General features: G+C 38.3%; 1 protein-coding gene across 2 annotated transcripts in view; it reads left to right on the top strand.

Annotated features, from left to right (window-relative positions):
- Positions 1 to 14164, top strand: part of NALF1 (NALCN channel auxiliary factor 1) — a 597532-nt gene that overhangs the window by 549796 nt on the left and 33572 nt on the right. For both annotated transcript variants that reach the window (XM_053670335.1, XM_053670336.1), the window contains exon 2: positions 11411 to 11582. In XM_053670335.1, coding sequence (XP_053526310.1) covers positions 11411 to 11582 — 172 coding nt within the window. The remainder of the gene's footprint in view (positions 1 to 11410; positions 11583 to 14164) is intronic.

Here is a 14164-nt window from a genome sequence, read left to right on the forward strand (position 1 = left end):
ACATCCATGGGAAACAAAGAATTCTTTTTTATTTTATTAATTATGCCATTCCATTTGTTCTATTCCCCCTTCATTCCCCTCCATCCTGCACACCCCTCCCCCACCATTCCCCCCTTTAGTTTATGACCACATGTCTCAAGTTCTTTAGATTCTATATTTCCCATATTATTTTACCCTTCCCCCATCTATTTTCCATCTACAGTCTATGCTACTTATTCTCTGTGCCTTCTCCCCCCTTCTCCATCTCCCATTCCCCTGTTGCTAACCCCCCATGTGATCTTCATTTCTATGGTTCACTCCCGATCTAGCTGTCCTCTTAGTTGGCTTTTGTTTTAGGTATGGTTCTTAATAACTGTGAGTTTGCTGTTCTTTCACCGTTCATCTTTTTTATCTTCTTTTTCTTAGGTAAGTCCCTTTAACATTTCATATAATAATGGCTTGGTGGTGATGAACTCCTTAAACTTGATCTTATCTGAGAAGCACTTTATCTGTCCTTCCATTCTAAATGAAAGCTTTGCTGGATAGAGCAATCTTGGTTGTAGGTCTTTGGATTTCATGACTTGGAATACTTCTTTCCAGCCCCTTCTTGCCTGTAAGGTCTCTTTTCAGAAATCCACTGACAGTCTGATGGGAACTCCTTTGTAGGTGACTGTCCCCTTATCTCTTGCTGCTTCTAGATTCTCTCCTTCATTTTAATCTTGGCTAATATAATGATGATGTGCCTTGGTGTGTTCCTTCTTGGGTCCAACTTCTTTGGGACTCTCTGAGCTTCCTGGATTTCCTGGAAGTCTATTTCCTTTGCCAGATTGGGGAAGTTCTCTTTTATTATTTGTTCAAATAAGGTTTCTACTCATGGCTGTTCCTCTTCCCTTTCTGGTACCCCTATAATTCAGATGTCAGAGTATTTAAAGATGTCCTGGAGGTTCCTAAGTCTCTCCTCATTTTTTTGAATTCTCGTTTCTTCATATTTTTCGGTTTGGTCATTTTTTCTTCCTTCTGGTCCACTCCCTTGATTTGAGTCCATTTCCTTTCCATCACTATTGCTTTCCTGTGCATTTCCCTTCATTTTAATTAGTTTAGCCTTCATATGTTCCTCTAATTTGTGACTAAAATCAACCAGTTCTGTGAGCATCCTGATCACCAGTGTTTTGAACTGTGCATCTGATAGTTTGACAATTTCTTGTTTGCTTAGACTTATTGGCCCTGGAGCCCTGAGTTGTTCTTCAGCCATGTTTTGATCTGTTCACACCTGTTACATATGAGGAGGGGAGTCTTAGGTGTTCAGCAGGGTAAGGCTACCCAGGTTGCTGGTTTGTGAGGCTGTATGTGGGGGCGGGTTCAGAGAGGGAGCAATAGCGGTCTTCTCTGCTCCCTCCTGCCTGGTTCCCGTCACTGCTTGCCCCCCCCTGCCTGTTTATCTGCAGGCAAATGTGGGACCGTGGTCAGCCCGCCAACCTGTACCAGGTGTTCAAAGAGCTTATTCAACCAAAGGGCAGCAGCATCTTCTTGGAGCAAAGATAGATTATTATTGTTTTAATTGAAAACTTTTATGAATCTGATATTGGTGAAATAGGGTTGCAGAAATGTCCTAACAATATTTTAAATAAGTAGAAAAATTATATATATATATACCCAAAGCATTTTATATTCTAGTTCTATAAGGTATACTGCTATATAAAGTTATCAGATGGTTAGGTAACTAACTTTAGTATTTAAAATTTTCCATACTTTGGAGTCTATAACAAAACTACAAACTAACTTTTTAAGATAGTTTTTGTATGTTTATGAAGTGAGGCTATAACTGCCTCACTTCATAAGTCCCATCATATTTAAGCTTATGAAAAATTAATACATCTGCAATTTTCAGTGATTTTACTGATTACTTATTATAGTTCTATTAAATGTATTGGCATTTTATAAATATATATTCTAGATTTTGGATTCTAACACTCACTCATTTATTAATTATCAAGTGCTCCATGTATGCCTATATGAGTCCTACAAAATAAGGAAAATATCATATATATATGCATCTCCTTTCTCTGGTGAATATAGTATAGCCTTTATATGCTTTTTAAAAATATATTTCATATATTATACTATTACATTGATCCCATTTTTCCCCCTTAATTCCCCACCACCCTGCACCCTCCTCTCCCCCACATTCCTCCTCTCCTTGCTTAGTTCATGTGCATGGGTTATACATATATGATCTTTGGCATTTCCATTTCCTGTACTGTTCTTAACCTCCTCCTGTCTATTTTGTACCTACCATTTATGCCTCTTATTTTCTGTATCTTTTCCTTCTTCTCCCCCTTACCCTCTCCTTCCCAGCTGATAACCCTCCATGTGATCTGTAATTCTATGTTTCTGTTCCTGTTCTAGTTGTTTGCTTAGTTTGGTTTTGTTTTATTTTAGGTTCAGTTGTTGATAGTTGTGAGTTGTTGTCATTTTACTATTCATAGTTTTGATCTATTTTTTCTTAGAGAACTCCCTTTAACATGTCATATAATAAGTGTTTGCTGATGATGAAATCCTTCAACTTGACCTTATCTGGGAACCACTTTATCTGCCCTTCCATTCTAGATGAAAGCTTTGCTGGATAGAGTAATCTGGGTTGTAGGTCCTTGCCTTTCATGACTTGGAATACTTCTTTCCAGTCCCTTCTTGCCTGCAAGGTTTCTTTTGAAAAATCAGCTGACAGTTTTATGGGCACTCCTTTGTAGGTCACTGTCTCCCTTTCTTTTGCTGCTTATAAGATTCTCTTCTTGTCTTTAATCTTGGATAATATAATTATGATGTGCCTTGGTAAGTGCTTACTTGAGTCTAATTTTGGGGGGACTCTCTGAGCTTCTGGATTTCCAGAAAGTCTATTTCCTTTGTCAGATTAGGGAAGTTCTCCATTATTTTTTCAAATCAATTTTTAATTTCTTGCTCTTCCTCTTCTCCTTCTGGCACCCCTATGATTCAGATGTTGGAGAATTTAAGTTGTCTCAGAGGTTCCAAAGCTTCTTCTCCTTTTTAAAATTCTTATTTTTTCCTTCTGGTCCAAACCATTGATATGAGTCCCATTTTTCTTCCTATCACTGTTGGTTACTGCATTTTCCTTTACTTAATTTTTCATAGCCTTCACTTTTTCCTCTATTTTGGGACCATACTTTCACCATTTCTGTGAGCATCCTGATTACCAGTGTTTTGAACTGTGCATCTGACAGTTTGGCTATCTCTTCATTGTTTAGTTGTATTTTCTGGAGCTTTGATCTGTTCTTTCATTTGAGCTATTTTTTGTCTTATCACAGCTGTTATATTGAAAGTTGTGAAGCCATAGGTATTTGCCAGGGCTGGGCAACCCACATCCTGAATTGTGGTGTTGTATGTTGGGGAGGGGGTTGAGAGGGAACAATGGCACTTGGCCGGCTCTCTGCCAGCTTTCAGTTGGCTCTCAGTCACTTCCTCCTCTACTCACAAACAAACTGGGCCCTTCTGGTGCTGATTCCCAGGTAAGTGGTCTTGTGTACATTCTAGAACCCCGTGGGTCTCTAAAGCAAACTCTCCTGTGAAGCTGGGAGTTTCTCCTGCCACCTCAATCCCTGCAGGTTTTTTCATTCAGAGGTTTTGAGGCTTTATGTCCCCACACTGGAACCCTGTATTGTGCAGTCTGTCTCACTCCCTAGCTGTTCCTCCTGGTTTATCCGCATGCAAATGTGGGACCTCCTGGTCTTCCAGCTGCCACCTTGCTGCCAGTCCTCTCCACCCCAGCTGCCTGTCCCCACTCCTCCTACAGGACTGGATGAATATTTCTTCTTTAATTCCTTGGATGTTGTACTTCCACATAGTTTGGTTTTCTGGTAGTTCTATTTTTTGTTTTTAAATTTGTTGTTGTCCTTTTTTTGGTTGTGTGGGGAGGTATAGTGTATCTACCTACACCTCCATCTTGTCCAGAAGGGCTATAGCTTTATATGCTTAACACTAGTTTTATATTTACCTACAGGTTCACTTTCACTTGTCTTTCTTCACTAACTTCCCACTTTTTAAACCCTTTTAACATACTAAACTTGCTTATAGTATAGCATTCAGAGCCATTTATGTTGAAGTGCTCACATGATGCCTTTTAAAAATATATAAATTCTAATAAGATCACTAGCACTTGTATGATAATTAACACAGACCAGGTTAAATATACAGTGGGTTTAGAGGATCACAGACTTGAAATACTGCCGCATTTGAAGGCATTGATTGGCTGATCATCTACAAAAGGAGACTGCATTGATTTTTGTCCCTTCCTTACTGGAGACAAAGCCCTTGAGATAGAGCAGTCATGTCCACCTATGGCTGACACTCAGAAATGGCCTCCACGGATGACCTATCACCAGCAGAGCTGCTACCATCTTTGTCCTTAACATGAGGATCCAGAGAAGGTAGCTCATTAAAATGCATCTTTCTTTATGCCAAAAGAAATGGTTATTTAATAACAATGAGCTTAATTCACCTATTACTATAACTTTTAATATTCATTACTGGATGTACAATAGAACTCTTTTGGAAAGGTATAAGTTAGTGTCCTCTGTCTACCAGACAACTTCTGCCATAATCTCTGCCCAAGAAGCTTGTCCATTTGAAACAATAAGTTCAGAATAAATTCTGTCCTCTGAAGCTCTTCAGGCCTTTCATGAGCTCTGTGCCTTAAAGCACATCCTGTCTCCTCTCCACAGAAACTGTTCTTTGCTTGTAACCAAACCTCACATTGTCTCATAACCTAAACCACAGCATCTGTTTGGAAAAAGAGGTTCAATTCATGATGTGTTTTTATTTTATTTTATTTCTAAGTAAAAAATAAAAATTCTAAAGGATTTCTTTGGCTTACAATAAAAGAGTAAGCTAATCATTCCAAAAAATGATTCATAGGGCTTAAGATCTTGGAAGCTCATCAAGGTTCACTGTTTGCACCTCTGTGAAAGATCTCAGAGTCAGGTGGACTAGCTCATACTAACCCAATAACAGAACAGTGCCATGCAAACCAGAAAGCCATGGTTAAAATTCCAAATGGCAAATTTCTCCCAGGTACACCAGGGTGCTGGGAACATAAATGTGCAAAGACCCCTTTACAGGAGCCTGGAAGGTGTGGTAGAGGAGGAAAGAGTATTGCAGTGCTTAATGTAAGTTCATAAGAAGAGTTCCTTTGAGAGTCTTCAGAGAAGTGCATGTAAGGAATTTGTAAAGGAGGTGGAAAGAAGACCATAAGCTCAGGGCCATTGATAACATGGCACATTTAGTACCCTGCACATTAGTCTACATGGCTAGAGCATACAGTTTAAGGATGGGAGTAGAGAGAACTGAGACTGGAGCGCTAAGAAGGGCAAAATTACAAAGCTTTGAGTTAGTTAAGGAGTTTGAATTTTTCATGAGTGTGTGGAGAGGCTCTGGGCAATTTAAGTGAAGTAGTGAAATATCAAGTTAATTTTACAAATCTTACTCTAACTGCAGTATAGAGAACAACATGGAGGAGTTTGTTACTGAAGGCACCAAGACAGGCCATGGATACATCCGTGCAGTCATCCAGATGAGCAATCGTAATGGTGGAATGATGATGGTGTGGATAGAAATCAAGAGAGTCGAACAGGTATTAGAGACACTTCGGAGGAAGGCTCATAGGACTTGCTAATGAAATAGTTGTGAGAGAGAGCAGAAGGAGGTGTTGAGTTTGACTTCTCGCATCTTGCTCTTTCCTGAAGAGAAGATGTTTGATTTCCACTCTGGACATGTAGAGATTGAGATGTTAAAGAGTGTTGACACACATACATCTAGGAGATGGTATGCAGATAAATAAGAGGAGAAAGAGAGAGAGGAGATATGCATTGGAAATACAAATTTAGGTTTCACTATAACAAATACAACAATTGAGTCATGAGAGTAGATGATTGCCTGGAAAGAATGTGTGGAGGAAAATTTAGAACAGAAACCTAAGTGATACCAACATTTTGGGGAAAACAGCGGGAACAAACAAACAGCAATAACAATACAATAACAAATGAACACTGATAAGAATGGTCAAAAAGTAAAAGGAAAACCAGGATAAATTTCAGGGAGTTTCATCAACAGTATTCAATGCTGCCAAGAAGTCAAATAAGAAATAAGTCAAAAAATAAGAAAACAACCAATTGGAGCAGCTGGGTTTATTATTAGAGAGGCCAAGTTGCTTAGAAAGAACGTATTCTGTACAACAAACAGTTCAGTCTGACTCCAGCTCACAGTGAGATGAGAAAGGAGACAGAGATGAAACAAGAGAGACTTTGAGCATATGCATATACAATTAATGAGGGAAAAGAAGGAAAGAATAAACCAAACTATCTTTGTATTGTTTGGGTAGTGCTAGAGACACACTGATAAGTTTCTAGAGATTCCCTTTTTTTAAGCCTCACACAGATCATCTTTGGATGGGAACATCCTATATTCAAGAAAGCTCTATAGAGTTGATTTATTTTTGTCATCTTTATTATTATGTAGTCTTTGGACCTCCAGGATACCACCTCTCACCTGTAGGTGGGTCTGGACTGGCCTTGACCCTTTTCAAAATGATTCCTTCTCCTATATGGATTGAGCCTGGGGCTATACCATGGTATTGAGAATGGTTTGAGTGGACTTGAACATGCAGTGCAGCTCTAAGAAGCTAGGGGAGTTCTGAAGTTTAGGGGGATAGACCAAGTGTTGTGACAGGACCCAACAAGTGGGTCATGAACAGAAAATCAGAAGACATTGCATTTTATTCAGGAAGTGGACCCAAGACATGACCCTGGAGGACAGGTTGTTCTGACATCTTTGTTGGGTCAAGGAGCCTGGTTCTAATCATACTATTCATTTCTTAATATCCTTCCATTGGTGACTTGGTCCATCCTTAGGCAGGAGTTTTGTATTCTCATTTTTATCTTGGAATATATCAGTATTTCCAATTTCCAAATGTAATGTACTTTAACCAGACACTGACACCGGTATAAAAGAAAGAAGACACTCAGATAAATGAATGTGAAAATTTATTTAGACTTTCACCTCCACTTATTATCGTAACAACATGTGTTATGCATCAAAAAGCCTTAGCCTGAGGCAGTTGCTATAGCAGACTATTGCTTACATAACCAATTATTTCAACCCCACACATTCAGAACTCGGGCCACTAACACATTAGAGCTGACAGAAAAAGATCTCATAAAATGTATCAACACATATTATAAATGTAAAAGAGTCAGCCTTTACTAATACTTGGAGAAAAAGGGAAAGCAACCTTCTAATATGAAGATGACAACCATTTTCCATACATAACATTTTTCTTAATAATAAAAAATTATAACTGGCATGATGTTTTCTCCAGCAGACTAATACACATTTGCAATATAAAGCCCCTACCTAGCAATAAAACATAGATACAGGTTTTGAGGTGGGAGGCAAATATATTTAAAAGAAATGAAAATCCAAGCCTCTACTGGAAAAATATCAGAACCAAGAGAGGCAATGAGAACCTCACACAATACATACTGAAGGTCACTTATGCTGACAGTCCTAGGCATGATTATGCAGGGCACCAGGATGACTTCTAATGAACAAAGTGGTCACTATTTCAGGTTCATCTTTATATACACATAAAGCAGTTTTTTCCAGAGCCCACAACTTAACATTGCTTCCAAAAGTCAGAAGCAAAGAACCCTCCCTCTCTCCATTCTTCTGAAATTTCCAACTCAACCATGTTTGTTCCATTACAATCCAAACTTCTCTGAACACTGAAAATTATCTTTAAAAAAAAGTGTTCATTGAGAGTCTGCAAATGAGATCAGTAGGCCACAGGCCACTTGTATTACCCCTCCTCTCCTCATCCTTTGTTGTCCTCACCCATATCTTCAGGTGAGTACAGCGAAGACCCAGAAGTCAGCTCAAGGGCCAAGCAGGGGTGATGTCTCATTACAGCCCACTGTGCAGAAATGCAAGGGACATTTCAAAGTACAGTCTGAAATAAAGCAGCCTGCAAAAATATGGGGGTATATTAGTACTCAGATGATGCCTTCCAAATGGTGTGGTAGATTGTTAAAACAATGGCCTGGATATCAGGGATTTGGGGTTGCCATCAGCTGCAGTCTTTCTAGTCTCCAGTTCCCACTTTAACATGATAAACTCAGGTAGGCAATCTCTAGGACCTTTCCACTCTAGAACATCGTGCCTTGGTGACTCCAGAGCTTCAGACTTTTTGCTACACATCCTCTCAGATGAGTTCCAGTTGCACGAATTCCCAATGAAAAAAATGCTCATCAACTGTGGAGACCTGAATTCCATTTGTTTGTTATTGTAATCACACTGTAACTCTTTTTTTTTCACTTGTAAAATATTTCCCAAATACATCTACAGGATTTGATGAGGAAATATAATAAATGAGAAAATTCTTTAAGAAACAAGGGAAAATTGCTACCCAAATGCTAAGTAAAAATAATGTTTTCATTTAGACTATTTAAATAATTTAGGGTCTGTTCCTTCTCCAGACTATAACTTGAGAATATTCTATGTTGCAGCAAGATGGACAGATGTCTAAGCAAAGTTTCTGTATTGTCAATAGTCATCTTCTATGGATATAGAATAGGGGAGAGAGTGTGGGTAATGGTACCTTTGGGGTGTCTTTCATTAGCATAATAACCTGGCAAACATAACTACTTCTAAGGGTAGAAAATGGTACAAGCCCTTAATGAAGAGTGTGGGTGGATATAATTTAGCCACTAATTTGTCACCAGAGACCTTACATACATTTTTGTTCCTCCCCCCTAAAATTGTTTAATATGTTGCAATTATCTATATCAGTGACACCTAGGAAAGAGAGTACTGATATTTTTTTCTTTATGATAAGGCTAAGCCATCATAACAGATTTCTGAACTTCTTTGTTATTACAGAATTCCTATGAAAGAAGTCTAGCATATTCATTTCTCATTTTTTTTAAATGTGAAAATCCTTTAATACTTTTAAAGACTAATTTTCTTGTTTCTTTACCTTTGTGCCAATGCAAAACAACTAACTTCCGCAACCTCTCTCCCTCAAAAAACTTCCAAAAGGTTATTGGAAATTACATCAGAACCATTTAGTTCTCCCACCCTTCTCCCACAAGCCCTCCTCACAGCATATTGGCAAGAGTTATCTAAACTCTCTGTGACTCCTTCCGGTTATAGAGCACTCAGGACCTCACGGGCAGCCCATTTAATATTTGTTCATCTCTTCTGGCAAGAAAGATCTTCATACCGATATGAAGATCGGTGTGATCTATTTTGTCTCTTGTCTTTATCTTCTAATTTCACATTTGAAAAGCTATTGGCATCAGCATGTAGCAGCAATTCCCTCAGATATCAAAGACAACAGTAAGCACATCATTTTTCTTTTTTCTGCCTATGAAGTTTTCCCTGATCACTTTTATACATATTGCAACCCTGAAATGAAAATTTTAGAAACTATTTAAACTCAAATGAGGAATATTCTATTGCATTTCAAAAGTCTAAGACTTGGATCAAAAGAATTGATGACGCGGTGAAGCCTGGCCAGAGAGGTTGTAGTAGCCCCATGAAAGGTGCAGAATGTTGCTGGTGGCTCTGCAGATCAGTGCCTTTCTTCATGACTACTACCTGGCCTTTATGAAAACTGCTTTGATGACTTGTTTTTTTAAGTTAAGTATCTACAAAGGAAATATAGCTGACATAGCATTTAAGGATCCAGAATAGAAATGAACCTGTTCCAATTTGGCAATGTTAAGGAGACTGATTGAAAAAAAAAAGATGTGTATATACCCCATCATCCGTGAGAGAGGAGATATTGAAATTGTTCCTTAAGACAGTTCACAGGTGACTTCATAGTCAGAAACCATTTTAATTGTAATAAATATACAAAAATCAACTGGGAAGAGAAATGGAGAGTGGTCTGCCCCATAAAAAGTACATACATGTAATTTTCTGGAATAATACAGGTCCATTTCCTAAGAGAAAAAATATGACTCTAATCTTTACAATACCAGAAATGCTCAGAATGTAAGTTTAATTTTAATGGAATTTTATTGTTGTTAGAACTATATACATAAACATGCTCAACTTCCTCTAGTACCTAAAAATGGAAATCTTAAACAGGAATCACAAATTAGACACTGGCCAACTATTATTATATTATAGCTCAGTCTGCATCATAAATGTCACATATCATATTACATATTATGCCATATTACACACATACCAGTGATACTTGGAAAAACATCTCCAACTTCTCCAAGGGACAGTTAAGAAACCATGGCATTTTTCCTTTATTTTTCACTCTATTGACTTTATTGGAGTGACACTGGTTAGGGAAAGTATGGTGTCAGGTGCACAGTTCTATGTCCCATCATCTGTACTCTGCACTGTGTGTTCACCCCCCACGTCAAGTTTCCTTCCATCACACTATCCTCCCTTTATCCTCTTCTATCTCCATCCACTCCCTCCCCCTGGCAAGCACCAGTGTTGTCAGTGTCCCTGAGTTGTTTCGTTCCTTTTTTTTTTCCCTTTTTTGCTCAATCCCTCTACCTCGGAACTTTTGTCATTGTTTATTTGAATTTATATTCAGCTTAATTCCTCATATTAGAATAGAGTATCTGTTCAATACTTATTTTCTTAAATGACTACCAAAAGCAAAGAGAGAAATTAAATCATAATCATTTCACATTTTATTAAATTAAATACTTAACAAATATTAATGTGGACCACGCAGTATCTCAAAGGCCTAATTTGTGGTTCTGACGAGGTTTCCTTCCTGAAGCGATAACCACAGCACAGCATGTCATGGCTAACCTAGGCTGGGTGTTTCCGGACTTGCGGAGGATGAGATATTTAATGCATTCGATGTGAGTCATAAATGTAAATATCCACTGCTACTGGTTCTATGCTTCTGGATCCTCCGTGCCATCATTGTAGAGGACTCAGCGCCACCTAGTGCCCACTGGAAGCACAGCTGGAGCAAATGCATGCTCAGAGAACCAACTCATCAGGCACACTGCAGTAAATAACTTCGGTGAATCCGCACAGTCTGTTCTTTCCTTTACTTCCTGTATCACTGCGTTTTGAAAACTTCAGATCCTGCTTAACTCCACAGTTTTGCAAGTGAGCTACACCAGATCGAACGCCATATTACCTTTTGTAATTTCTTGAGGGATTTATCCCGTGTTTTGCTCTATCGCAGATTTGTGTTGCTACGTTTTTATCGCATGCAGATGACATTGTGTAAATATGTGTGTGCAAAATGAGAGTTTTCTTATGATCCACTTGAAATTGCAGCATGCTTCTCACAGTACAGCATGTTCTTCATTAGAGTCAGAACTGTTGTCATTCCTCCCTATTTTTGATCCTTCTATTTTTCTATTTTTTTTTTCAGATTGTCTACAAAGCCTGGCTGTGTTCCCAGTACTTTGAAGTTGCACAGTTTAACTGCAGAAAGACAATTCCTTGCAAGCAATACTGTTTGGAGGTTCAGACGAGGTGTCCGTTTATATTGCCCGACAATGACGAAGTCATCTACGGGGGACTCTCCAGTTTCATCTGCACAGGTACAGTGTACCCTGCAGAGGCAGAGGTTGGTCACCCAGCCTCTGACGGCGATTTTGCTTTCTCGTGTGATGTTTGTTTGCTCTATTGCTTCCTTCCACTGACGTAACCTTGAGTATATGGCTGGTAGTTTTCCACGCTTCCATTCGTAGAGCTCCGAAGGGACTTAATTTAGAAACGCCACATTATCTATAGCCTACCTGTGACCACAATTAGTAACTTTGCAAAAGGATAATTCTGAGGGTGAAATGTCAGTAATCATTAGATATGCTTTAATTTGACTTAGAATAGGTTGGGTTCCACCTACATTGCCTTTACATTACCTAAGACTACTTAGACTACAACCTCAAATGAAGGGTAAGAATGGAAGATGTAATAAGGCCAGAAAAATCATGTTTCTTCAAATTGGTAAAAAGTTTATATCTCACATCTGTTTTCTGAGAAGTGTTATCTTAAATAAGCATCCAGGGCATAAAGAAATGTCCACCTAAGTATTTGTGTTTATGTGTGCATTTTTGTATTAGAGCCACACAATAAAGGCCAGATATAATTTTATCTTATATTTCTCATTAACAGTGTTTACTTCTTTCAGAATATGATTCACACTGGATAAAATATCAATATCAACATTTGATTTCCAGATGTTTTATAACTATTGCATAACTTAGACACAGAATAAATTGTAAGGATAGAATTGTAGTTTCTATTTTGAAATTGGTAGTCAGCGAATGAGCAGAACAAAACACTGTGCCTGCTGTGTGATCTTCCAAGTTGTTGTGCCGTGTCTTCTTGGGGGAAATGGTGCTGTGTAATATCTTTGTAACTAGATGCTTAAATGGTACCAGGTTTTTGTTTCGAGTGTTAGGAATAAAGTGCACTGTCATAAGTATTGAGAAATGTGAAACCCATATTTTATATGATTTCATGAAACCCCTCTGAGACAGAGTTGACATATTGAGATGCTTAACATGAGAACATACCAAGTTATTTCTAGATCACTATTTACGTGTCTATCTATTAACCATTCTGTGATAAGCTATCAAGAAATAGTCCATCAAAGTTCTCCAGTAAGAACCTGTCTACAAACTGGATGAGCATTTCTTATGCTGTCCAATGTTGTGGGAAGAACATATGACTGAAGGTTAGGAGACATACAGTTTTGTCCTATTTCAACTATGCATTATGTCTGAGCCACCATCTCCTCATTAGAAAATCAGTAATAGCAACACCCTTGATACATGTTCGCTGTAAAGATTACAGATAAGGGGCTGCTTGTTCAATTCCCAGTCAGGATATATGTTTGAGTTGCAGGCCAGGTCCTCAGTAGGGTGCATGCAAGGGGCAACCGCACATTGATGTTTCCTCCCTTTTTGTCTCTCTTCCTTCCCCTCTTTAAAAATAAATAAATAAAATCTTTTTTAAAAAGATTACAGATAAAGCAGAAAAACAAGGTATGTCATCAATAGGCTATAGCCATTTTGCATAAGAAAGTGGTTTGTGAAATGTAAAGCGATTTGCCAATAATTTTTGTTGTTCCACTAATTTGGTGCTGAGATCACTTTTCTATTCCTCTCCATGGAAAGACAGAGGGAAAGTAAAAGAAATAGAAGGAGAAGGAGAGGGAGGAGGGGAGAAAGAAAGGAAAGGAAGGTATTAATATCTTCCTTTAAATGTATGCCCAAATTCACCAGGCATGGGCTATTAATTCATTTGACATTCACATTAAAGTTTTAATAAAGGGTCATCGAGTTAAGACTTTCAACTCAATGATTATTTGAGGACTTTGGAAAAATTCATGGAACTTTATGTGAAGGTTGTATATTTGCTTATCCACATGCAGGTTTTTTTTTTTTACTAGAGAAGTTCAGTAGTTTTCACCAGGTTCTCAAACTCAACTATAACCTTAAATGAAGAGTAAGGTGGTTGCCTTTCCCTGCCTTCTACTATTTCCTAATCTTTTATATATCTGTGGGAACCTGAAGTACAGGTTTGAATGTTTGCCCCTTTCTTTCCCTGCTTTCAAGGCCATCAGAAAGCTGAGGGTGAGATGTACTCTCTTTCTGCACAGCCTGAGCAGAATCCCATATAAATTTTCAATTGTTTTGGAGTTTTGAAAAATCAGCCTTTTCATAACCATAGATACATCCCATCTTCTTTCAAAGACAGGAAAAGAGAGTTGCCATTTGGTCCAGGAAACAGGGCTATTGACATTAGCAGCTTTCTGGAAGAATCTCATTACTGAATATTGGATGATCTCACTCTTCTTTCACTACAATCAGTTGGGCTCATTTTCCTTTTATTACTAAAAGTCACAAAAATGTACAGAAAACATTCTGAAGTTCTGTGAAATTTTTCAGCAACAAAAGTGCTACTAATTTTCTGGTTGACCCTGTTTTCTAAAATGTGATCTAAGCCTCCTTGGAGAGCTGTTATCTGTCTTGATAACTAGCAGCCACCTTCCACCTCAGGAATCAGGTGTCCCTTCGGTGCTGCTGCTGGACACAGACAAAAGAAAAATTTCTACTGGTGCTAATTACTTGATGCCTTGTCACTACTGATGAGGGTCCCCCAAACAGGCCCCCAA

The sequence above is a fragment of the Artibeus jamaicensis genome, unplaced genomic scaffold, assembly GCF_021234435.1.
Source record: "Artibeus jamaicensis isolate MK-2021 breed Jamaican fruit bat unplaced genomic scaffold, CSHL_Jam_final contig_559, whole genome shotgun sequence".
Lineage (NCBI taxonomy): Eukaryota > Metazoa > Chordata > Mammalia > Chiroptera > Phyllostomidae > Artibeus > Artibeus jamaicensis.